This window comes from Podarcis tiliguerta (assembly GCF_965153285.1).
Source record: "Podarcis tiliguerta genome assembly, chromosome: 2".
Classification (NCBI taxonomy): domain Eukaryota; kingdom Metazoa; phylum Chordata; class Lepidosauria; order Squamata; family Lacertidae; genus Podarcis; species Podarcis tiliguerta.
The window spans coordinates 17,142,752-17,166,094 of NC_139535.1; the positions used below are offsets into that span (position 1 = coordinate 17,142,752).

The 23,343-nt window shown below is 48.6% G+C and overlaps 2 protein-coding genes across 3 annotated transcripts; both read left to right on the forward strand.

Moving 5' to 3' along the window:
- Positions 1–3,504: 3,504 nt before the first annotated feature.
- Positions 3,505–8,970, forward strand: LOC310670942 (uncharacterized protein). Its single transcript, XM_083426826.1, has 3 exons — positions 3,505–3,632; positions 6,438–6,656; positions 8,131–8,970. The coding sequence occupies exons 1-3, from the start codon at positions 3,533–3,535 to the stop codon at positions 8,325–8,327; spliced, it is 516 nt and encodes a 171-aa protein (XP_083282952.1). The 5' UTR covers positions 3,505–3,532; the 3' UTR covers positions 8,328–8,970.
- Positions 8,971–12,800: 3,830 nt separating this feature from the next.
- Positions 12,801–19,675, forward strand: LOC310670767 (uncharacterized protein). Of its 2 annotated transcripts, none has more exons than XM_083426519.1 (2): positions 12,801–13,093; positions 18,235–19,675. In XM_083426519.1, the coding sequence occupies exon 2, from the start codon at positions 18,246–18,248 to the stop codon at positions 19,212–19,214; it is 969 nt and encodes a 322-aa protein (XP_083282645.1). In that variant the 5' UTR covers positions 12,801–13,093; positions 18,235–18,245; the 3' UTR covers positions 19,215–19,675. The 2 variants fall into 2 exon arrangements, with proteins under 2 accessions (XP_083282645.1, XP_083282646.1); XM_083426520.1 differs by lacking the exon at positions 12,801–13,093 and adding an exon at positions 16,469–16,630.
- Positions 19,676–23,343: the final 3,668 nt, after the last annotated feature.

Here is a 23,343-nt window from a genome sequence, read left to right on the forward strand (position 1 = left end):
CTTCCTGCCATCAGTTCCTAACAATAAAGTCTCCCAGGACCCAGCTGAGAAGTCCAGGTCATAGCAAATATATAATACAGAATATATATCCTAAAGGAGTGTCTTTCTGCATAACCAGTTCATTCCACCAATCAGGTCTTTTCTTGGCCCAGCATTCAAAGGATGGGGTTTGAGCAAATGCTTAAAGGAGTCTAGTCTCTTAGGGAATAAGCCATTTCCTCTCTCCCTCTCCTCATTCTGAAAAGTGTATATTCTCCCACCTTGGGCACTTCATTATATCCTAGCTAATCACAGGATTGCCACTGACCTGCAAAAGGCTGGCCAGCTCCTGTGCCTTTAATAACAGCCTGAGAGGAAGTAATTGGCAGGTGATACAAATTTTCACAGCGTGGCCATAAACACCAGACATTGAGCTGCTGCTTAAAGGGGTAGCTATAAAGCTTGTTTGGAAAGATGGACTCCTCTATAGGGAAGAGACAGGCCTGAAACAAGTGATTGTGATAAAGGCAGGCCCTGACCGTGTGCAAAAAACCATGTCCTTTGTGCTGAGCAGCCACTGCTCATTGTCCACATGACACCTGGACTTTTTAATAGGGCTAAATAAAAAAGGTAATGCACCCCTGAACGGTTACGTCCAGTGAAAGGCGACTATGGGGTTGTGGCGCTCATCTCGTTTTCAGGCCGAGGGAGCCGGCGTTTGTCCACAGACAGCTTTCTGGGTCATGTGGCCAGCAGGAGTAAATCGCTTCTGGTGCAACAGGACACCATGACAGAAACCAGAGTGCACGGAAATGCCATTTACCTTTCCGCCACAGTGGTACCTATTTATCTACTTGCACTGGCATGCTTTCGAACTGTTAGGTTGGCGGGAGCTGGGACCAAGCAACGGGAGCTCACCTGTCGCGGGGATTTGAAGTGCTGATAGCTAAATAAAGAAATGCTCAGAGCCATGAATTGGATTGCAATTGCATTGCAAGGAGTTGGGTTACATGATCCTCAGGGCGCCTTCCAACTCTACAATTCTACGATTATCAACCAGAGGCCGTCGGGATGGGGAATGGCAGCTGTAGAGGACTTAAGCACCACAGGCACATACCCGAACATGTTGTTTCAAACACATAACCATGAGCACTAGAATCTCTTTGAAAGTAAATAACCCAGGACCCAAGAGGTTTGGGCTTAAATCTCAGCTTAGTTATAGACTCACTGGATAGCCTTGGGCCAGTTACAATCTTTTAGACTCAGTTCCCCATCTGTAAAATGGAAATCAGGGCGACTTACCTCACAGAGTTAAGAAGAAGAAATTTCCTGGGCAGGACTATCCTCCCTGCCTTTCATCCACTTCTTCCAGTTTTCCCTCTTCTGTCCAGTTTAGGAAATGATGCTGGAGCAATCAGGAGGAGACTCTAACCCTGCTGCTAAGACCTACTATGCCTCAATGATGTCAGCAAAGAAATCTTATGGCAATGGTTGTTGTTTTTTGGGTTGGTGGAGGGGGTAATGAAACCCCCAACATTCAGACCAGATCTTTTGCTTTCTCAGTTGTGCTTCCTTTGCTCTGTACCACCCTTGCTTCTTCTTATTTTCTATTTTTAAATTACTGTGGAGAAATCGCAATGTAACAGTTGTCTGAAATGAACTCGCTTTATTTGGAACTCAGCACTACAGAAGTTTTTTAAAAATCACTATTACAATTATTATACTATATGCTATTATTATTATTATTATTATTATTATTATTATTATTATTATTCTATTATGATATATAGGTGAACCTCAATAAAGAAAGAAAACGTCCTTGAAACTGTGAAAACCCTCCTGCTTTTGTTTGGTTTTGCTTGGCCAGGCTTCTAACCGCTTGGTAACAGGTGGAAATAAGGGAGATGGAAGATTTCTCTGCCACTGCTTCCCCATACCAGGGGAAACTTCCCCTGTTGAACTTCTGTTGGTTAACTCTTAAAGGCACAGAAACCTCCCCAATGGCAAAATAGCCTGGTTTTCAACCAGATGTGTTCCTTTGTGAGGGGAGGAGTGCCTGTAGTTGGGGGCGCGAGAGATCTAGAATGGAAAACATTGTGAAAGGGAGTTCCCCCGCCCAGTGGTCCTGATCCACCCCTGCCACTGCTTTTAAAATAAATTAACAGGGCCACCCCACTATGCATGTGTAATCCTATGCCTCTCTCAGGTGAGAGAATCTGAGGTGGTTCAATGGAAGAGGAACATGAGACCGTTAGTTCTTCAGGTATTAAGACTGTATCTTATTGCTTTCAACTTGGCAGTGACCCTGTGTACTTGGGTTGTAATATTGCAGAGCGTGAGTGGTTTATGTACGAGTAGCTGACAGATATAATGTTTGAGGCAGTGGATGCTTCTAGTGGTTGTGTGAAACAGATGGCAAAATTGCATGTATGCTGTGTTGATTGAAATTTTGAATTCTACCACCTTGTAGTCACGTTCTCTGAATTTATTTTATGTTACGGCTATGGGTGTGGGGTTTCCTCCCCCCCAAAAAAATGTATTTTGTTACGAGAATCATTTGATACGGGTTTATTGTATTTACAGTGTGGCACAGTGGTTAGAGTGCTGGAATAGGTTCCGGAAGACCAGAGTTCAAATCCCCACTTGAGCCAGTCACTCTACTCTCAGCCTAGCCCTACCTCACAGAGTTGTTGTGAGCATAAAACGTTGCTGGGGTTGATGTCCCTTAAGGCCACACCCTGAGCTCCCTGGAGGAAAGACGGGATATAAAATGTAATAAAGAGAGAGAGAGAGCGCATATAAATTGTTTTGAGAACTTTTGGATAGTAAAACGGTCTACAAAATGGAAATCAGAAACAAGTAAGAAAGCCTAAAAGCCCGGAGCGGGGTCATTTCCTACAGATAACTTGGCCTGTGTAAATAGGATAGAGAAATTCTCTACAACAGCGGTTCTCAAAGGGTGTGGCAGAAAGATTCAAGGACAAAGAGACATTTAAATATTTTAGTGTTGCGTGGTATCAGAATAATTTATTTGCAGAATATGAATAGATACCCTTTTCAAAACGACAGCCATAGCATCAAGCGATAATCTTACAAATCACAAGCGATGTTTCTCTCCCCCCCCCATGAATTTCTATCAATAATAATAAATAAAAAAAATCGGCGCGGCGCAGAGGAAAAAAAGTTTGAGAACCACTCTGCTCTAAAAAGCACAATAGCAGCGGCGGCAGCAAATAAAGGATAGCTGAAGAGCCCGACTGAAAACGAGGAAGAAAGCGTTCAGACGAAGAACAGGATGAAAAGAGAGCAAAAGCGGCCGCCGCCCACGCCATTTCCCCGCTTTGATTCCCCCCCCCCCCCCAAGGCAATCGAACGAAGCCGGAGGAAAGAATGCGGGAGCCTGATTGGCCTCGGCTCGAGGCGGACCTGAAGGGAAACCGCAGGGGGCAGCCGGGAAGCGGCGCTCGGCGTCCCGCGTCCGGCTGCAACTCTGCACCTATATAATCATTGGGGGGGGGGGCGGTCAGTTGGGGCGTGAAGCGAGGTTGCCGGCATGGCAGGGCGAGTGGGGAGGCTGGAGGAGATGGGGGCGAGGATCTTGGCCCTGGTGGAGAGCGCCGTCGCCCTGAAAGAAGACTTGAAAGCCGAACTGGGTGAGCAGCAGCGCCTGATTCTCCAGGGCTCAGTTACTGGGAAGAACTTTTTAATCCCTTTCCACAGCGGCATTGCTCTAGTGAGGGGATTTCAGGATCGACTTCTTATTTTTAATTATTAATTTTTTTTAGGAGGTGGATTGCTTCACCTTCCTCTATCGGAGTTAGGAGATCCGTTTTCTCTTCAGTTGTCTGTGCCTCAATCACAGAAATGTAAAGGCGTAGTTGGCTAGTGAGGCAAATGCACTCTGCACATGGGCAGATGAGCTGTTGGACATTATGATTAAATGAAATGGTCGGGGCTGAGCCCCTTTTTGGCTTTGTACCTACATTTTTACTGTTTGCAGTTGTCATTAAAAACTACTTAAAATGCAACGCTAAACACTTACCGTTCCCAAAGAAACCTCGGGAGCCAAAGGCCAGGGTAGGAGTGGGCATGTCTTGGCTATGGTTCCTGCCGCCAAAGTGTTGGGATCTTTTAAAGATTATGAGTTAAATATGAGAGTTTGGTGCGTGGGTGTGTTGTTTTTGTTAGTCTGTTTAGTTCTGAACATTTGTTCTCGGGATCTGAAATCCTCCTTTTAAATCTCGCCACCAAAAAGAGAGAAAGCCAGCAGAGTAGCTGTCTCCAATTTTTCACTGGGGTGTGTCCAGTCTGCTAAGCACTTGGAGACTTGTAGCTCACCTTGATAGCCCAGGAGGATAGGCCCAGTGGAAGCCCCAGTTCTTCAAACTCACTCCGGAAAGGCCAGTCGCCTTACGTTTCCTATTCTGTGACTTAGGATTTCCAGTTAAGGGAGGAAGTGGGGAAAGGCCCATTTAATAAAAAAAGAAAGCTTGCTAAGAGGAGACTGTTACTTTGAGTAGACCAATGCCTTTAAGGTCAGCAAAGCAGGGACTGGGACAGGTGTGAGCCATTGGGCTGAAATCCACTAGGACATGTTTTCAAGCTTGTTGAGTCCATATCTCTCTTGACCAACTACAGTGGTACCTCGGGTTAAGAACTTAATTCGTTCTGGAGGTCCATTCTTAACCTGAAACTGTTCTTAACCTGAAGCACCACTTTAGCTAATGGGGCCTCCCGCTGCCGCCGCGCAATTTCTGTTCTCATCCTGAAGCAAAGTTCTTAACCTGAGGTGCTCTTTCTGGGTTAGCGGAGTCTGTAACCTGAAGCGTCTGTAACCTGAAGCGCCTGCAACCCGAGGCACCACTGTACATTCTTTCTGTGACACCCCTATGGGCCTCAGAAGTCCAGTTATGTCACCCCTTGCCTGCAGAGCTGGCAGCCTCTCACCGTTTTTCAAACACCCTCCCTCAGCCTCCCCTCTCCTTGGTAGTCTTCTGGGCAGCCACAGCTGCTGCTCCTGGTCTCTGAGCTGCCCCAAAGAGAGGTGCCTCCTCACAATGCCCCACAGGGGCCTGGGAAGCACCCTCTAGCCAGCCCCAGAAGCACCATTCACCTAGGGAGCTTGCAGCCAGGGCTGCTGCAACAAACAGCTGTGCAAGCTTTTAGGAGGCAGAGACGTCTGTCCGGCAGGCGGGACGCTCTGCTTCAGGGCGCCACTTGCGCCGGGCGGCAGGTTGCTATCCGCAGCGTAGGGAGCCCTGTGGGAACTCCCGCAGGGCTGCCTAGGCTGCGGATGAGTTCCCGAAGCGCCGGGCACTCTGCTTTCAGGGCGCCCGAAGCTCCAGCAAGCAGGCTGCTATCCGCAGCCTAGACAGCCCTGCGGGGGGCAGGCAGCTCTGTGCGACCTTCCGGAGGCCAGCACGGCTTGGTGCTGGGCTCCAGAGAGTTGTGCAGAGCTTCCTGAAGCCTGGAGAGCGAGAGCCTCTCGCTCTCCAGGCTTCAGCGAAAGCCTGTATTCGACCCATAGGACGCACCCACATTTCCCCTTCATTTTTGGAGGGGGGAAAGTGCGTCCTATAGGGCGAAAAATATGGTAAATCAAATCCACCCTGGGATACTCCGAAAAGGAGAAGGTACGAGAAAATCTGGGATGGAAAATATGGATAGGCAGGGATTTAGAGGAGAACGTCATGTGGACAAGAGAGAATTAACAGTGGTTTGGAAAACCAAAAAAAGCAGGAGAAACAATTGTTGTCATTTAGTCGTTTAGTCGTGTCCGACTCTTTGTGACCCCCATGGACCAGAGCATGCCAGGCACTTCTGTCTTCCACTGCCTCCCGTGGTTTGGCCAAACTCATGCTGGTAGCTTCGAGATCACTGTCCAACCATCTCATCCTCTGTCGTCCCTTTCTCCTTGTGCCCTCCATCTTTCCCAACATCAGGGTCTTTTCCAGGGAGTCTTCTCTTCTCATGAGGTGGCCAAAGTATTGGAGCCTCTGCTCAGGATCTGTCCTTCCAGTGAGCACTCAGGGCTGATTTCCTTAAGAATGGATAGGTTTGATCTTCTTGCAGTCCATGGGACTCTCAAGCACCATAATTCAAAAGCATCATTTCTTCGGCGATCAGCTTACTCTCCACATCAAATGACAGTAGGGATAAGCCCCAAATCAAATGTGTAGTAGCCATGGTCAGCCCTACTATTAAGCAAGGGGGGGGAGGTAACGACAGAGGGGGTGCTGGTAATGATACTCTCTCCAGCTGTTGCTCCTGAGCTCCCCCCGTCATTCTCATCTGCCAGGAGGACAAAAGGTGTCTATTAATATGCCCCAAGGCCAGCCTGAAAGGTGCTGTCCAATCACTAATGTTGAAATGAGAATCATCTGTTGGGGAAGCATAAAATATTGGGCTGGGCCCACGCATGCCATGACTGCTTTCTCTCTCCCCCCCCCCCCCCAAAGGGCATGTGTTTGCATACCAAGAACATGAAGGCAGCTCTCAAGAGGTCCCTGATGAAGGAGCACAGCAAAGTCTACTACAACCGGTGCTGTCACCACTCTCACCGTCAATTTCACCGCTTCCACCGCCGCTGTCTCCGCTGTCCCCACAGCAGCCACTGCAGGCAGCTTCTCCTTCAAAGGCAGCCTCTGGGATGCATCTGGGCAGCGGCAGGGAGCTCGGTAAGTATTCTCTGCTGGCGAATGTGGATTTGGCTGACCTAGAAGCCAAATGGCTTGACGGGTTCTGTGCTTTTCTCCAGTGGTGTAGCTAGGGGTGCAGACACACTACAGATCTAAAGCACATCCTGCCCACCAGCCCAAGAATCCTGGCAACTGTAGTTTACCCCTCTCTGGGCAACAGTTTCCAGCACCCTTAACAAATGACAGCTCCCAGTAGCCTTAGGTAAAGGTAAAGGAACCCCTGACCATTAGGTCCAGTCATGACCGACTCTGGGGTTGTGGCGCTCATCTCGCTTTATTGGCCGAGGGAGCCGGTGTCCAGCTTTGGGGTCATGTGGCCAGCATGACTAAGCTGCTTCTGGCGAACCAGAACAGCGCACGGAAACGCCATTTACCTTCCCGCCAGAGCGGTACCTATTTATCTACTTGCACTTTGACGTGCTTTTGAACTGCTAGGTTGGCAGGAGCAGGAACCAAGCAACGGGAGCTCACCCCGTCGCAGGGATTCAAACCGCTGACCTTCTGATTGGCAAGTCCTAGGCTCTGTGCGTCACCCGCGTCCCTCCCAGTAGCCTTAGGTTGTTTAAATGTGTGATGTGTATGCAACCTAAGTAAAGTTAATGTCCTCTCCCTCTGCCTGCCTTTAGATGGCCATGTTTATACTTATAAGCAGGCACAGGCAAACTCAGCCCTCCAGATCTTTAGGGACTACAACTCCCATCATCCCTAGCTAACATGACCAGCTGTCAGGGATGATGGGAATTGTAGTCCCAAAACATCTGGAGGGCCGAGTTTGCCTATGCCTGCTTATAAGCATGCAATTTGGGTGATTAGCAACCCCTGTATTAATTTATCCTTCCCCAATCCAGTGCCCTCCAGAGGTTTTGTACAACGCTGATGGAGCCCAGCCTGCATGTCCAGTGGCCCAGGGATGATGGAAGTTGCAACCCAGCAATTCCTGTAGGGCACCTGGGTGGGAGACGCTGCTTTAAGCTATGTTTGAGAGCCCAGGTCTGCAGTAGTTGGACTAGGTCAGGGGTAGGCAACCTAAGGCCATGACCGACTCTGGGGTTGCAGCGCTCATATCGCTTTATTGGCCGAGGAAGCCGGTGTCCAGCTTTGGGGTCATGTGGCCAGCATGACTAAGCCGCTTCTGGCGAAACAGAGCAGCGCACGGAAACGCTGTTTACCTTCCCGCCAGAGCGGTACCTATTTATCTACTTGCACATTGACGTGCTTTCGAACTGCTAGGTTGGCAGGAGCAGGGACCGAGCAATAGGAGCTCACCCCGTCGCGAGGATTTGAACCGCCGACCTTCTGATCGGCAAGTCCTAGGCTCTGTGGCTTAACCCGCAGTGCCACCCATTCAACCTAATAGGGTAGGATAAAATCGGGTTGGGTGAAGAATCATGCCAGTGCTCAAGGCAGCTTTGGAGGAACGGTGGGATATAAATGAGTTGTTTCTTCTGTGCAGATGCCATCCTGAAGAACCAAGAAGCTCTCTGCAAGGTCTTGATGAACCAGGATGCACTGAGGAATCTTATGGACAGGCTCCAGAAGACCTTGTCCACCGTAGAAGAGAGGCTCCAAGCCATTGAGCAAGAGATGAGCATCATTTCTCAGTTTACCCAAGAACTCAACCAAGTGGGGAATGAAGCTAACTGGACCTGAACGGTCTCATCCAAGTAGCCCAGTGACTAACCTGGTTGCCATCCAACGCACCCGACTCTCCTATTTTGAAGTTTCAGCTCTACCACAATTCTTCCAGCACCTACAGAGAGAATTTGTTGTACGATACAAAAGCAAAAGATTCTCAGTACTCAAGATCTGATCTTTACAGACAAAAACAAAACACTGCTGCAGTTAGAAACGATTTCAATCTGGCTTGTGTGTATCTCTGTTCCCTAGGATGAAGATGTGATTTATCTTAAAACGTGATCTGCCTCGTTCTTGCCTTATTAAAAACCCCAGTTTGATCAAAGAGCCTCATGGTTCTCTGAAGAAGCCTCTTGATGTCGAGTCATCAAGACTGGAATGTGCCCAGCTGATAAAACTCAAGCCTTCCACCAGAAATAGAAATGTAAACAGCTTCCTTTTCTAGAGGTGCCTGCTTCTCTGCTTTTGCCCACCTTCATCCTAAATGCCACATGGAAAACCTCTTAGTGAGGGTCTGCTCGCCTTCAAAACTCAAGGGGTCAAGTAATAAATGGGAGCCAAATGGGAGATTTGTAGCTATTAGCTTCTTCTATTCTCAGCTTGGTTTCCACTTCAACCATGATAGATATAGGCAAGGAAGTTAATGTTTTTGGACATGATCTTGAGCACTGCAGCGCATTCAACTCTCGTGTGCATCAAATCCCACTAGTGGGTTTTAATGTCATAACAATCTGAGTGGGTTTTTAATTCACAATACTCCAGATGGTTATCTCACAGGTTTTGGGGTAGCACTGTTGCACTTTCCGTAAGCTTACAGTGTGAGATAGCAAATGTGCTCTCATGCAAGGAGCGATTCCCCCATTTTACTAAAACTGTTGCCCGAGTGCTTTGGAATAATCAATGCAATACAGAGACCTATCACTGTGTCCAATGCCAGCCTGCTGATAACAGTGGCCGTATCCCCGGTCATTTACACTGCAAGTGCCGATTGGACAAACCATTGTTTAGAAAGCTTCATGTTGGGTATGGTTCTTTGAGTGGCCTAAATAGTGCTGTTAAGCTGGGCCACAAATCAGAAAAGTAAATTTGGCTTGCAAGAAAGAGGGGGTGCTCCTCCCCAGGTCTTTCCTGCCTGTCCCCTCCTAGAATGAATGGGAGGCTGATTACAGATCCCTCCTTGCACGAATCAAATTAGCTTCAGTTGATCTTGCAGCGGAACTATTTGTTGTCATTGTTCCTAGGGGTTTATTAAGCATAGTTAATCTTCATAGTGTGTGATTGGTACTATAGCCAAGCCTATGCCAGCCTGAATATTTTTGGAGCACCCACCTGTGTGAAAAAGGATCAACAGATTTGTGTATACTGATCTTGAATGTATTCATTTGCTCTCAAGCCCCGTCCAGCTCTTCTTCTTCTTCTTCTGTGGTGATGGTTTGTACTTGTATATCTTTGTGCAATACTTGGCGAAATATGTCAAACAAATAAAACTTTCTTGCATACAAAATGTCTGCTTTGGTCTTTGTAGGGCATGGGCTGGGACCTTGTGTAGGAGCATCCCACTGCAAGCAGCGATGAGTGAGACCTACAACAAAATGTTGCAGTGTGAAGTGCTCCTGCCCAAGATCCCAGCCCCATGCCCTTTCCCAGTAGTCTGGATTCCACTCACTAGCAGCAGCTTTAGTCCATGCGAAATTGCAGTCAAACATAGCTATGCATAAGTGCTAGTTAGTGCATGAAGGGGTTAAGACCACTGAGTTCTGTTCCTAGACCTAGCTAGGTTAACCCCACCTCTCGTTTAGGAGGAGGTGAGTTGTTTCTCTTCCTCCATCTCTTTCAGCCATGTAACCAACCAGGACGGATATGTCTGCCCTTGATTCAAGTTCAGACTGCATGTTCGAAACTGCATTGTGTATTTTGCACGCAAGAGCAATCTACCTGCGTTCTCTTTGCTGTTGCATGGAACAATGCATGAACCAGACCTTTGGATGTAATAAGTAAAACTTTAAAAGTAGCCTGCTAGCGTGTGAGGCTAAGCTGCAATATGCCTGCCAATTCCTATGACACCTTCCCCCACCACAGACTATAACTCACTCACTTGTTGCTTTCTCCTGTGTGGGAGGAAGAAGTAGACTAGAAACTTTGGCAGAGCTATGTCCCTGGGCCAGGGCGGCTGGAACTCCCAAAGTATTATCCTGATGCATCCTGATATCTGCATGAGAGAATGTGCATAAATGCAGCCCTCCCACCAAGAGATATTCGTAACCCCTACCTGTTATAAGAATTCTAAGGTCTCAGATATAAATGTTCATAAATGTACAAGGCAAACACATAAGTATATGAACCACGTGTCTGAAATAGTATAGGAGAGCAATCCAGAAGCCATTTTGACTCTCCCAAATTGACCTCAAATATTTCTCTGCAAGGAGGAAGGAAATGGAAAAGCCTCCCCATTGTCTTTTGCTTACAGATCCTGTCTTAAGGTCATAAAAAGGTAAAGGTACCCCTGCCCGTACGGGCCAGTCTTGCCAGACTCTAGGGTTGTGCGCTCATCTCACTCTATAGGCCGGGAGCCAGCGCTGTCCGGAGACACTTCCGGGTCACGTGGCCAGCGTGACAAGCTGCATCTGGTGAGCCAGCGCAGCACACGGAACGCCGTTTACCTTCCCGCTAGTAAGCGGTCCCTATTTATCTACTTGCACCCGGGGGTGCTTTCGAACTGCTAGGTTCGCAGGCGCTGGGACCGAGCGACGGGCGCGCACCCTGCCGCGGGGATTCGAACCGCCGACCTTTCGATCGGCAAGTCCTAGGCGCTGAGGCTTTAACCCACAGTGCCACCCGGTACCCCTGCCCGTACGGGCCAGTCTTAAGGTCATATTTGTGTATGAATAGGGTGAGCCTCTTACTGGATTCACGAACTGAAGTATTAACCCTCACCAAAGAATGGCCAGATTGCCCAGGTAATGCAATCAGTGGCCGTTATCAGGTATCCTGGCAGACAGGATTTCTGCTGTAGATGGCCGCCTCCTGTGATGTATGTATGATGTTTCAGGGGGTGGTGGTCTTGGGCTACAGGGTGGGCAATTTCAAGAGTCTATATAAGGGCTTGCGCACCATCATTCAGGGTTCTCTCCTGCGTGTGGGGAGTGAGGACCCTGTTGCAACAGTTTAATAAAGATCAGGCTTACTAGCTGCTTTGCTTCTCAATATACCATACTCTGTTGTCTTTGTCCATGGAGTTTTCTTGGCAGGGATACTGGAGTGGCTTGCCGGTTCCTCCTCCAGGTGTATCATGTTTGGTCAAAACTCTCCACTATGACCTGTCTATCTTGGGTGGCCCTGCACGGCATAGCTCATAGCTTCTCTGAGTTATTCAAGCCCCTTTGCCACGGCAAGGCAGTGATCCATGAAGGGGATTCTCAATATACCATACCCTCTTGACTAAACTGCGGGAGGCAGTGGAAGACAGAAGTGCCTGGCGTGCTCTGGTTCATGGGGTCACGAAGAGTCGGAAAAGATTAAACGACTAAACAACAACACACCATACTCTGGTTGGCCTCTGTTGCTATCGATAGGGAACCCACTTAAGGACTCTTTACGGGCTCTTCAATCCTCCAAAAGGAAAAAGGAGCTGTTTTCCTTATAACCTACCCCTGCTTTAAACCAACCACCTCCAATCCAGTGTCCTCCAGAAATTTTGGACCTCAGCTTCCATCAGCCCATGTGGCCAATGTTGAGGGTTGATGGGAGCTGTGGTTCTGCACTGTCTGGAGGGCTGCAGGTTAACCTCCCACAGCCTGTGGGGCACCTGGGCAACTTTGCTCTCTTCCACAAGCCAGGTAAAGGGACCCCTGAGCATTAGGTCCAGTCGTGACCGACTCTGGAGTTGTGGCACTCATCTCGCTTTATTGGCCAAGGGAGCCAGCGTACAGCTTCTGGGTCATGTGGCCAGCATGACTAAGCCGCTTCTGGCAAACCAGAGCAGCGCACGGAAACGCCATTTACCTTCCCGCTGGAGTGGTACCTATTTATCTACTTGTACTTTGACGTGCTTTCAAACTGCTAGGTTGGCAGGAGCAGGGACCAAGCAACAGGAGCTCACCCCCTCACGGGGGATTCAAACAGCCGACCTTCTGATCAGCAAGTCCTAGGCTCTGTGGTTTAACCCACAGCGCCACCCGCGTCCCTTGTGGGGCACCTGTGCACTGTGGGGCACCTGGGCAACTTTGCTCTCTTCCACAAGCCAAGATACAGGCAAATGGGAGTGAGTTGAGTGGCTGAGAATATGCCTAAATAAGGATGGTGCTTTCCAATTGTAGGATTCTACGAGCGCGCTCGGCACAGCAACCTTTTGCTACGGGTCCCGCCTCGTAAGACTGATTTCCCGCATCAGCGACTTTAAATGTCTACGCGACAGAGTTAGAGAGCAAGCTTAGATCCCGGACCACGTGGACCCGCCCCTGACGTCCCCGCCCCCCCTGGGCGCGCTGAACTTCTTTCCTCCACCCTTGCGCATGCACACGAAAGCTCATACTAATAACAAACTTAGTTGATCTCTAAAGTGCTACTGGATGGATTTTTTAAATTTTGTTTTCCTTTAAGACCGGATTAACGATGCAATTCTGGGACCGCCTGCCATTGGCTGGAGCGAGCGAGGAGTGATCGCCCGCGGCTGTAAAGCGGCTGGATCATCTGGGCGGATCGAGATCCGGGCGGTGAAGGGACGCTGCGCGAGAACAAGAGGTTGACGCAGCTCAACCGTCTCCCATAGTGGTTGTGCAGAGGTAAATAGCGTGTTTCTGGGATGCGTGTCTTTTGCGTGTTTAGGGTGCAGTCCCGCGCTTCTCCTGTTTTTCTCCTCCCCCCCCCCTCCAACTGCGCTGCTTTTCTGATTATAACAGTTGCGTTCTAGATCTCAGCTCCACGACACTTTCCCCATCTTCCCTCCTTTGCAGCCCTGGTATTTGGATCTGCGCGTGCCCTTTTTGCGCGCAACGCAGGCGGCTGTGGAGCAGTTGCTGCAAACCGTTTCAGCAGGTCGGAAAGTGGGCGGGGCGGGTTGGATCCTGACTGGAGCCGCTCTGATTTCAGTCTGCAAACATCTTGGAAGCGGAGCTTGCCGTTTGGGGTGGGTGGGGCTAATGGTAAGAGCAATTACCGGGGCGGAAATCCTCTTGAAGTTATAATGCTTGTAATTTGCAAGAAAGCGTTTCTCCCAGGGCTCCTCCAGGCAACCTGCGCGTTAAATAGCCATCCTGATTGGATGGCTAGACAACGCCTGCTCTTATTATTGAGCATTGATGTTGATTTACCGGTACAGAGGCTATACAGTATCCGCTCTTTATTGAACGTTAATCCCATGTTGCATTATCCTGCACTTTACTGCATTTCCCAGTTACTTTCCTGACCCCGGAAAGTCTGTTTTGAAAAACAGCAACAACACGGATTTGTTGCACAAGAGCACTTCTTTCTGCTTTAATGATTGCACAAACCTGATTTTCCAGTATGCGATTGAATCCCTCCTGCAAAATACAGAGTCTGCAGTTGACCCTTGTGAAAAGGGAAAGGGATAATCCTGCAAACCTAGATAATCTTGCAAATAGCCTAGATCCAGTGTCAGCAGGGTTGCCACCTTGCTTCAGGCAGGGCTCTACCTACAGTTGCCTAAAGGTAAAGGGACCCCTGACCATTAGGTCCAGTCATGACCAACTCTGCGGTAAAGCCCTCATCTCGCTTTACTGGCCGAGGGAGCCGGCGTACAGCTTCCGGGTCATGTGGCCAGCATGACTAAGCCGCTTCTGGTGAACCAGAGCAGCACACGGAAACACTGTTTACCTTCCCGCCAGAGTGGTACCTATTTATCTACTTGCACTTTGACGTGCTTTTGAACTGCTAGGTTGGCAGGAGCAGGGACTGAGCGACGGGAGCTCACCCCGTTGTGGGGATTCAAAGCGCCAACCTTCTGATCAGCAAGTCCTAGGCTCTGTGGCTTAACCCACATACAGTTGCTTAGCAGGTAGAAAATAAAGTTTTCCTCTTGCAATGTATTAGTATGCTCCAGTTGATCCTGCCCCCTATCAGGGACAGCCCCCTATTTTCACATCCCTGCCCTTTGTGAATTACTATTGCCCAATTTTTTGCCTTTCTGAGGATGCCTTGTTAAAAATACATATTTTAGTACCAGTGGTTATGGTAGCTATTCTCTGGTGTTCAACCTCTAGTCTCCCCGTCTCCTAGTTAATCCAGTCTAGGAGCGGGGTGCATTTGTGTGTGTTTGTGGGTGAACAATAGGGTACCACGCAGTGTCCAGATTGGCAAGTTCACACACTTGATTGCTTGGCTTAGTAAATTTATTTCTATGCTGCCTTTCCACAATGCAGATTGTAGTTGCCATTGAAGGAGCATCAGTTCCTTGACTGAGATGCAGTTCAGAGAGGGAGAGGTCTTCTCCTGAGGCTAATGATTCACACCTTATCTCCTTTATAGCTACCGTAATTGTTTAAACTGTTAATAACAGTAGCACAATGGGTGGGGGGAGCTCTAGCTTGCCTTTTAGCCTTTTTCTCAATTTTTATCCCTGTAGTCCATGGGTAGGCAAACTAAGGCCTGGGGGCCAGATCTGGCCAAATTGCCTTCTCAATCCGGCCCAAGGACGTTCCGGGAATCAGCATGTTTTTACATGAGTAGAATGTGTGCTTTTATTTACAATGCATCTCTGGGTCATTTGTGGGGCATAGGAATTTGTTCATAATTTATTTATTTTTTTCAAAATATAGTCCGACCCCCAACAAGGTCTGAGAGGCAGTAGACTGGCCCCCTGCTGAAAATGTTTGCTGACCCCAATATCCTGGGGCAGATGGGGCTCATCAACCTGGGAAGGCAGCCCATCTAAGAGAAGGGAAACTCTGACCCTAAACCTGCGCTGCCTTGCGGGATATATTCGGGAGAAGAGAAGGCTTAGGAGTAAACCTGACACACAAATCCAGAGAGTAATAATAATAATATTTTATTATTTATACCCCGCCCTCCCCAGCCAAGGCCGGGCTCAGAGCGGCTTACAAGCAATAATAAAAACAAGATGAATGATTACAACTTAAAAACAAAAGTAAGATACAACATTAAAATAATGGAACATTAAAATATTAAAATGTAGCCTCATCGCAGGAGGAGAAGGAAAAGAAAAAAGAAAGAGAGGGAGGGAGGGAATCAAATTGGCTCCAAGCCAAAGGCCAGGCGGAACAACTCTGTCTTACAGGCCCTGCGGAAAGAAATCAGATCCTGCAGGGCCCTGGTCTCATGAGGCAGAGCGTTCCACCAGGCCGGAGCCAGAGTTGAAAAGGCCCTAAGTAGTCTCTAAGGCGCCTTGTATGCCTCCTTTCAGCAAATGTATTGCTCTGCTTTCGTTTGGACCACATCAGCAGGGCTGGGGTGTGTGTGTGGTCTTGTCATCTGGGCAGGCTAGGACCTCCATACACACCACCCAGGCTTGCGCCCCAGGGAGGTCACCCAAGGAAGTAGACTTTTTCAGCTAAGGGAGGCTGCCTCACTGAAGCCAACTAGACTGGCATGTGAAACTGACTTCAACACTTAGGATTGGGTGGTGAGGGAAGAAGGTTAACTTAGGGGGTGCAGTGCAGGCTGCTTGCTCTACCCCACCAGGCACATCCTGGGTCTACTGCTGACTCGAAGCCCTCAGCCCAGGATGGGAGGTTTACAACACCCTCCTCTTCCTGTTGCTGCTGCCAGACACACCCAGACCTGAAAGCGAGCTCAGCTTCCTTTGTCCAGCCTTTCATGCCTTCTAGAACAGGGGTCAGCAAACTTTTCCAGCAGGGGGCCGGTCCACTGTCCCTCAGACCTTGTGGGGGGCCGGATTGTGGGTTTTTTTTTTTTTTTTGGAGGGGGAGAACGAATTCCTATGCCCCACAAATAACCCAGAGATGCATTTTATATAAAAGCACACATTCTACTCATGTAAAAACACGCTGATTCCCGGACCGTCCTTGGGCCGGATTGAGAAGGTGATTGGGCCGCATCCGGCCCCCGGGCCTTACTTTGCCTACCCATGTTCTAGAAGGACCAGCAGGAAGTCCTCCAGGTGTTGTACATCAGGGAGATGTGTTTCCATCACCGTGGCAACAGCACCATGCCAGCCCTCCATTTTCCTTTGCTTCCTAGCTAGTCCCAACCCTTTGTTGCCCCAGCAACAGCTGATGCTGCTCTGGTTGTGAGCTGTATCCCTTTCATTTCCACTGTGCACCCCATCTTTGTGGCTTGAGTCCCCGCTTCTGGTCGTGTCTTCCGTTCCTCTACTGTCGCCGGTAAGGAGAACAACAGAAAATTCAGAAAACAGTCACATCCTTACGTTTAAAACAGTCTTACTATGCCACTCCCCCTTTCACAAAGAATCATGGGAAATGTAGTTTGTTAAGGGTCTCCTCACAACTCGGCAGGCCTATAAAATTACAGTTCCCAAGATTCATTGGGAGAAGCGGTGTGTTTTAAGGTGACGTAATTAAGTTTTACATGTACGGCGTGGATGGGACCGACAGCCCCAAACGACAGTATCCTCAGAACCCAAACCCACATGTAAGACATAATAGAAAATGAACCTAAACCACCCTCTGTCCACTCTAAAAATGTCCAGCATTAGGTCCAGGCAGGTCTCCCAAGGAGGGCCTTCTGTAAGATTGGCCCCACAACAGAAAAGACCCTGCTGTTTCACTTTGTAATTTTGCTGGAAGCTGCCCAGAGTAGCTGGGGCAACCCAATCAGGTGGGTGGGGTATAAGAAATAAATTATTATTAGAGATATACTCACCACCCTTCAGCTGGTGAAGGAATCCATAACAGAACCCCAATTTGGACTGAAACACTTGGGAAGGCACAGGCAGAGGAACACTGTCCTTCAGATAACCAGATGGTTTTGGACCTTAAAGGCATGAATTCACAACTTAGATCGGGTCTGGGAACAGAAAGTTGTGCAGATCAGATGGCAGGAATGGGGTATGTCCAAGCACTCTACGACATCCCATAGGTAAAGGTAAAGGGACCCCTGACCATTAGGTCCAGTCGTGGCCGACTCTGGGGTTGTGGTGCTCATCTCGCTTTATTGGCTGAGGGAGCCGGCATACAGCTTCCGGGTCATGTGGCCAGCATGACTAAGCCGCTTCTGGCGAACCAGAGCAGCGCACAGAAACGCCGTTTACCTTCCCACCGGAGCGGTACCTATTTATCTACCTGTACTTTGACGTGCTTTTGAACTGCTAGGTTGGCAGGAGCAGGGACCGAGCAATGGGAGCTCACCCCATCGTGGGGATTTGAACCGCCTACCTTCTGATCGGCAAGTCCTAGGCTCTGTGGTTTAACCCACAGCGCCACCCGCGTCCCTCGACATCCCATAGGATGTACCAATAATCAATGAAGCCAAAGGGAGGTTAAAACATAGATTTTTTTCTCATACCATTTTTATTATTGATGTATTACATTTGTGTTCTGCTTTTTACCTTCAAGGACCCAGTGTGGTGTAGTGATTAGAGTGTCAGACTAGGACCTGGGAGACCATGAAGCCCATTGGGTGACCTTGGGGCTGGTCACATGACTCCCTGCCTAATTGCCTCATGGGAGTTGTGAGGATGACAATGAAGATGGAGGAGAGAACCCAAGTATGGAGGAAAGTGTGGGGTAGAAACGAAAACTATAAATTTATTATAATAATTGATTATTGGCTAATGAATTCGTTACCCGTTCTGTGCAAAATATAAAGGCCTCAGGGTAGAATACCGCTGACAAACCTGAACATTTAAAACCAGAAACAGTTGTTCAATTGCACGCTGCTTGAAGAACTGCTAATATGGAGCAGAAGGGTTGCGTTCAGGTGTACATGCCCAGGTGTCACTCATTTTTAAGCTGTTTTTCATTGCCAGATTTCGCCAGCATGAGGGATGACAGCAACCTGTTTGAGCCGCTTCTGGACGATGGGGACGACAGCAAGCTCATACCTGTGCAGAGATTCTCGTACAGAGAGAAACTCTGGGGAATCCTACCACGAAGCTCTGCGCCATCTTGGCTCTACGGCATAGAATGTGGCGTGCCCAGTTTCTCTGACAAGTCGACTATGACTCAGACGACCAGGCCTCTGGGCAAACGAAAAACCTGGACTTTGATTCTGGTTCTCCTTGCCCTCTTCACCCTCCTTGCCCTGGCTTTTATCGGGGCTCTGTTCTGGGCCCCGTGGAGACAGCAATCTCCCGTTGAAGCCGTCGGGGCAAAAGCTGTGGAGAACGCGACAGCGGCCATCTTGGTTGGGCAGAAAAACCTCAGCCTTGCTGCTCTACTGGAAGCCGAGATGCAGGAACCGCAAGAGGGAGCCATGCGTAAGTGCTTGGAGGAAGCTGTTCACAAGTTTTCTGAGGAGCCAGCCATGGTGCGGAAGAACTCCAGGATGGTCCTTCAGTGTAACGGAACAAAGCAGGAGTTCGTTTCCGGAAAAGGGGAAGTCCACATCGAAGTGGTCTGGATTAACGGCACGGCGTCGTACATCCTCGATGAGGCCAGCCCAGAAGTCCACGTGGCAAGGCTTGGGCGCCACCCTATGCCGCTCAGTCTCGCCAGAATCAGTGGTGTCCTCCAAGACCTGCCATCCAACATCTCCGAGACTCAGGGAGATTTGAAGGAGCTGCGTAGCTGCCTTGACAAAGCCTTGCAAGAAATTCCTCATGAGCCAGTGGTGCTACAGGACGATGCCAAACTGATGGTGACGTGTGGAGGAGTAAATCTGACCTTCATCTCCGGGGAGGGGCAGAGCGATATCAACGTGTACAGAGAAGACGGGGAAGTTCAGTATCAGGTGAAGCCTACCTGGTCGGCTTGGTGGGCCAGGCTTTTCAAAGGAAGGCTCGGTTGAGAGACAGGTTGGAGGAGCCAGCGCAGGAGGTATCTTTGTGGTGCTGCTGGGGAGTTAAAAGGACTGAGTACAAGGCATCTCGCTGCTGCGGTTTCAAATATGCACCACCCTCAAGATCCCATTATTCCAATGTTCTCTGCAGTTCCTGTCAATCGCATAGCTGGCAATGAATGATTATTCACTAGTGATGTATAAAACAATCAAAATCTTTGGTCCAGGATATGATTTCAGGGCGGGCAGGGCATTTCTTTTTTTCCTAGGTGAACAACTATGCCTTAATCACAGATTTAAAATTTTATGCATGCATCCGTCCTACTGCCAAGTATGTAAAGTTTTTTAATGACTAGAAGCATGTGTGACAATCTTTTCCCCCAACCCAGAAAGTGCAAGTGCTGCGCCTTATGCGTCTTGTTCTTCTGTGTTTTGTTTACTGATTTATGAAATAAATTTTTTGTTCTTTTTGTTTTGTGTGGGGGGCAAATTTGGTCCAGCAAATCTTTTTGCTGGGGGGGAAAAAACCATTCCTCTGATTTTGTCTCCTTTCTGCAACAATTCATCTGCTAGGGTTTTCCTTCTGCTGTAGAAATGTGCTCCTGCCCCTTCCGCTTGGGTCTTGGTGAGTAGGACTGTGGAGGACACCTTTCTCCTTCTGGATGCCCAGCACTGTCCCCAATCGTGTGGGTTGGATGATGGGAAGTGGGAGTCCAACAGCGGCTAGCGTGGCACAAATGGTGCCACCCCCACCCCTGGTGCCGTAGTGTTGTATTGATGCAGGGCTGTGTGACACCCGGCATGTGTATTACGAACACTGGTAGAAAGGAGGCAAGCTCTTGTTAGGAACAGCTAGGGTTTTGCTCAGCGTTAGTATATCATGGACATTAAAGGACACAGCAGACTTGGGGACAACTACTCCCGTTGTCTTGGCCTTGCAGACCTTTTCACAAAGGACGTCCTGTAGGAAAGCGGATTGCCCAGGAATTGTTGCTCCAGAAAATGTGGTTAGCTGTGAGAAGGTGGGGCAAGGTTGGGGATGGGGGACATAAACAGGCAGCCATCCAACCTCTGCTTAAAAACCTCCAAGGAAAGGAGAGTCTATATCACTTTCCAAGGGAGTCCATCTTTCAGCTCTCACTGTTAGAAAGCTCTTCCTGGTGTTTAGTTTGGAATCTCCCTTATTGTAACTTGGATCCATTGATTCAGGGCCTGGCCTCCAGAGCAGAAGCCTTTTAGTCCTAAATGTGTATAATAATAATAATAATAATTTTTAATTATTTATACCTCGCCCTCCCCAGCCAGAGCCGGGCTCAAGGCGGCTAACACCAATAAAATTACAATAAAACGTAATGGAGGGGCGGGAGACAAACAAACAAACAAAACCTGTTTATTAAAATATGGGTAAAAATTCAATTTAAAATGCAGCCTCATTTTAATAGTAGCCCATAAATAAAAACCATAAGGGTCAGGAAACATAAGGGTCAGACTGAGTCCAAACCAAAGACCAAGCGGAACAGCTCTGTCTTGCAGGCCCTGCAGAAAGATGTCAAGTCCCTCGGGGCCCTAGTCTCTTGTGACAGAGCGTTCCACCAGTACGGAAAAGGCCCTGGCCCTAGTTGAGACCAATCTAATCACCTTGTGGCTTGGGACCTCCAAAGTGTTGTTATTTGTGGACATTGTGGGTCAGAAACTTCTCCCACCCTTCCCCTGCTGAGAGTTCAAGAGTTGCTGTCTTGTGAGTTAGCGAAGAATTATAGCTGTGGGCTGTAGGATTCGGTGGAAGCCTTGCTGTGCTGGCCCGACCCCCTCTCTCTCTGTACAGGAATGTGTACCTCAATTAATACGCTTTTGCCATATTATCAAATGCCAAGGTTGCATACTTGAAAAAGCTCAAGATAGCAAAAGACTTCACCACACTAGAACCCAACTAATGACTCAGCAAAAATGAGCTGTTATAGACACCGGCTCTTTTGGGAGATGGAGCTTCCAGTTAATGTTGGGTCATGGTCATCATCGGACAAACATTCAGATAATCAAGAATAGTGCACACATCTCAGCAATCTTTGCAGCAACCCTTTGCAGCGAATCATAAGTAGTTGGGGTGGTGTTGGCTAGGCAAATTCTCTTCCACCAGGTGCTCTTTCAGGGAAAATGCATGGTAAATTGGTGCACGCAGAGTCAGCCATATTGGCACCATCACTGAAAGAGTTTGGAGGTTGCCTTACAGAGTGGAGAAGCACCCTCTGGTCTCTCTTAGGGGACCTGAGGGCCGCTGGGGAAGATGTGCTTCCTGCCTCCTAGGCAGTGCTTCATTTATGTACAGTGGTACCTCGGGTTACGCTGTAGGTAAAACCTCAGTGCCTAGGACTTGCTGATCATATGGTCGGCAGTTCGAATCCCCACAGCGGGGTGAGCTCCTGTCATTCGGTCCCAGCTCCTGCTCACCTAGCAGTTCGAAAGCACCCCTAAGTGCAAGTAGATAAATAGGTACCGCTTACTAGCGGGAAGGTAAACGGCGTTTCCATGTGCGGCGCTGGTGCTGGCTTGCCCGGACCCGGAAGTGTCTTCGGATGGCGCCGGCTCACGGGCTCTAGAGTGAGATGAGCACGCAACCCTAGAGTCGGACACGACTGGCCCATACGGGCAGGGGTACCTTTACCTTACCTTTACCTCGGGTTACATACGCTTCAGGTTACACACTCTGCTAATCCAGAAATAGTGCTTCAGGTTAAGAACTTTGTTTCAGGATAAGAACAGAAATCTGGCTCCGGCGGTGCGGCAGCAGCAGGAGGCCCCATTAGCTAAAGTGCTTCAGGTTAAGAACAGTTTCAGGTTAAGAACGGACCTCTGGAACAAATTAAGTACTTAACCTGAGGTACCACTGTATAAGCTAAACAAGCTATAGGTTAGGGTCCACTCTCTTGGGGACCCCAAAAAAATTTAAAGGGGAAAAAGTTATGTAGATTTCCAAAATACAGTCGGGTTGAAGGTGCTTCAGGTTGAGCACTCTGTGGCAACCCGGAAGTAACGGAGCGCGTTACTTCTGGGTTTTGCCGCTTGCGCATGTGCAGATGCTCAAAATGATGTCATGTGCATGCGCGGAAGCGGCAAAATGTGACCCGTGCAGACACACCGTCGTGGCTTACGTTCCATTCAGGATGCGAACGGGGCTCCGGAACAGATCCCATTCGCATCCCGAGGTACCACTGTATAAGATAAAAAACAAAACCTACATACAGCAACCAGTGTTTTGTGTTGTGTAGGCTCCTATGATGTAAGTCATGGGCCCTGCCTGCTAGCCTGCTCCCTAAAATATCACTGGTTTGCTCATTTCTAGATATAGGGTGCCTACATTCTGCACGGATTGGTTGCATGGCAACATGGGCAAATGGCTTTAGATCCCTATTAGGCCCATAAATTACCAGATAGCATAGATTCAACACAAAAAACCCTCAACAATTTGTTGTTGACAGGACAGCTGGACACAGAAAGGGCCCCATTACCTTCAGTAGCTTAGAGCCTCATCAAACCTAAATCCTGCCCTGCTCCCAGGAAGAACAATCTGGCAAGTGTAGGTGGGAGACCAACCCAGCCCCAGCCCTAAGCCCCAAAAGAAGTTACTGTAAAGAACTTGCTTCCTGTCTACCCTCAGAAAGCAAAAAAGGAAGCTGATCAGGCTTCCTTGCAGCTGCTATTTGATTAATAATAAAATAATTATTAATATTATTAATTTTATATACGGCCCTACATCTGAAATAATAACAGGGCAGTTTAAAGTATTAAAAAACAAAATGCATAACACACACATGCGGTACAGCCTCTGCCTCCCAAAAGTTTATTACGGCAAAGGGGAAACAAGCCTGGCCTCATCTGTCGGCCTCGAAAGGAGCAGCGTCCCGCAGAGAGATTGATTTGCGTTTCTATGACAGAATCAAGAATACCCCATATACTTGAAGCAATATCGTACTACCTTAAAAACATTCCTGGCTTTTCCTAAAGAATTATGGGAGATGTAGTTCGTTAAGGAGGCTGATCGCTGTTAGGAAGCCTCTACAGAACTACAGTTCTCAGAGTTCCCTGTGAAGAGGGCTTTGTATGTTAAACCACTCTGGGAAACTAGCTTGGGGGAGGGCAG

Coding starts and splice junctions, on each gene's coding strand:
- LOC310670942 (XM_083426826.1), top strand. CDS start 3,533: ATGGCAGGGCGAGTGGGGAGGCTGGAGGAGATGGGGGCGAGGATCTTG. Junction 3,633..6,437: donor AGACTTGAAAGCCGAACTGG/GTGAGCAGCAGC, acceptor CCCCCCCCAAAG/GGCATGTGTTTGCATACCAA. Junction 6,657..8,130: donor GGGCAGCGGCAGGGAGCTCG/GTAAGTATTCTC, acceptor TCTTCTGTGCAG/ATGCCATCCTGAAGAACCAA.
- LOC310670767 (XM_083426519.1), top strand. CDS start 18,246: ATGAGGGATGACAGCAACCTGTTTGAGCCGCTTCTGGACGATGGGGAC.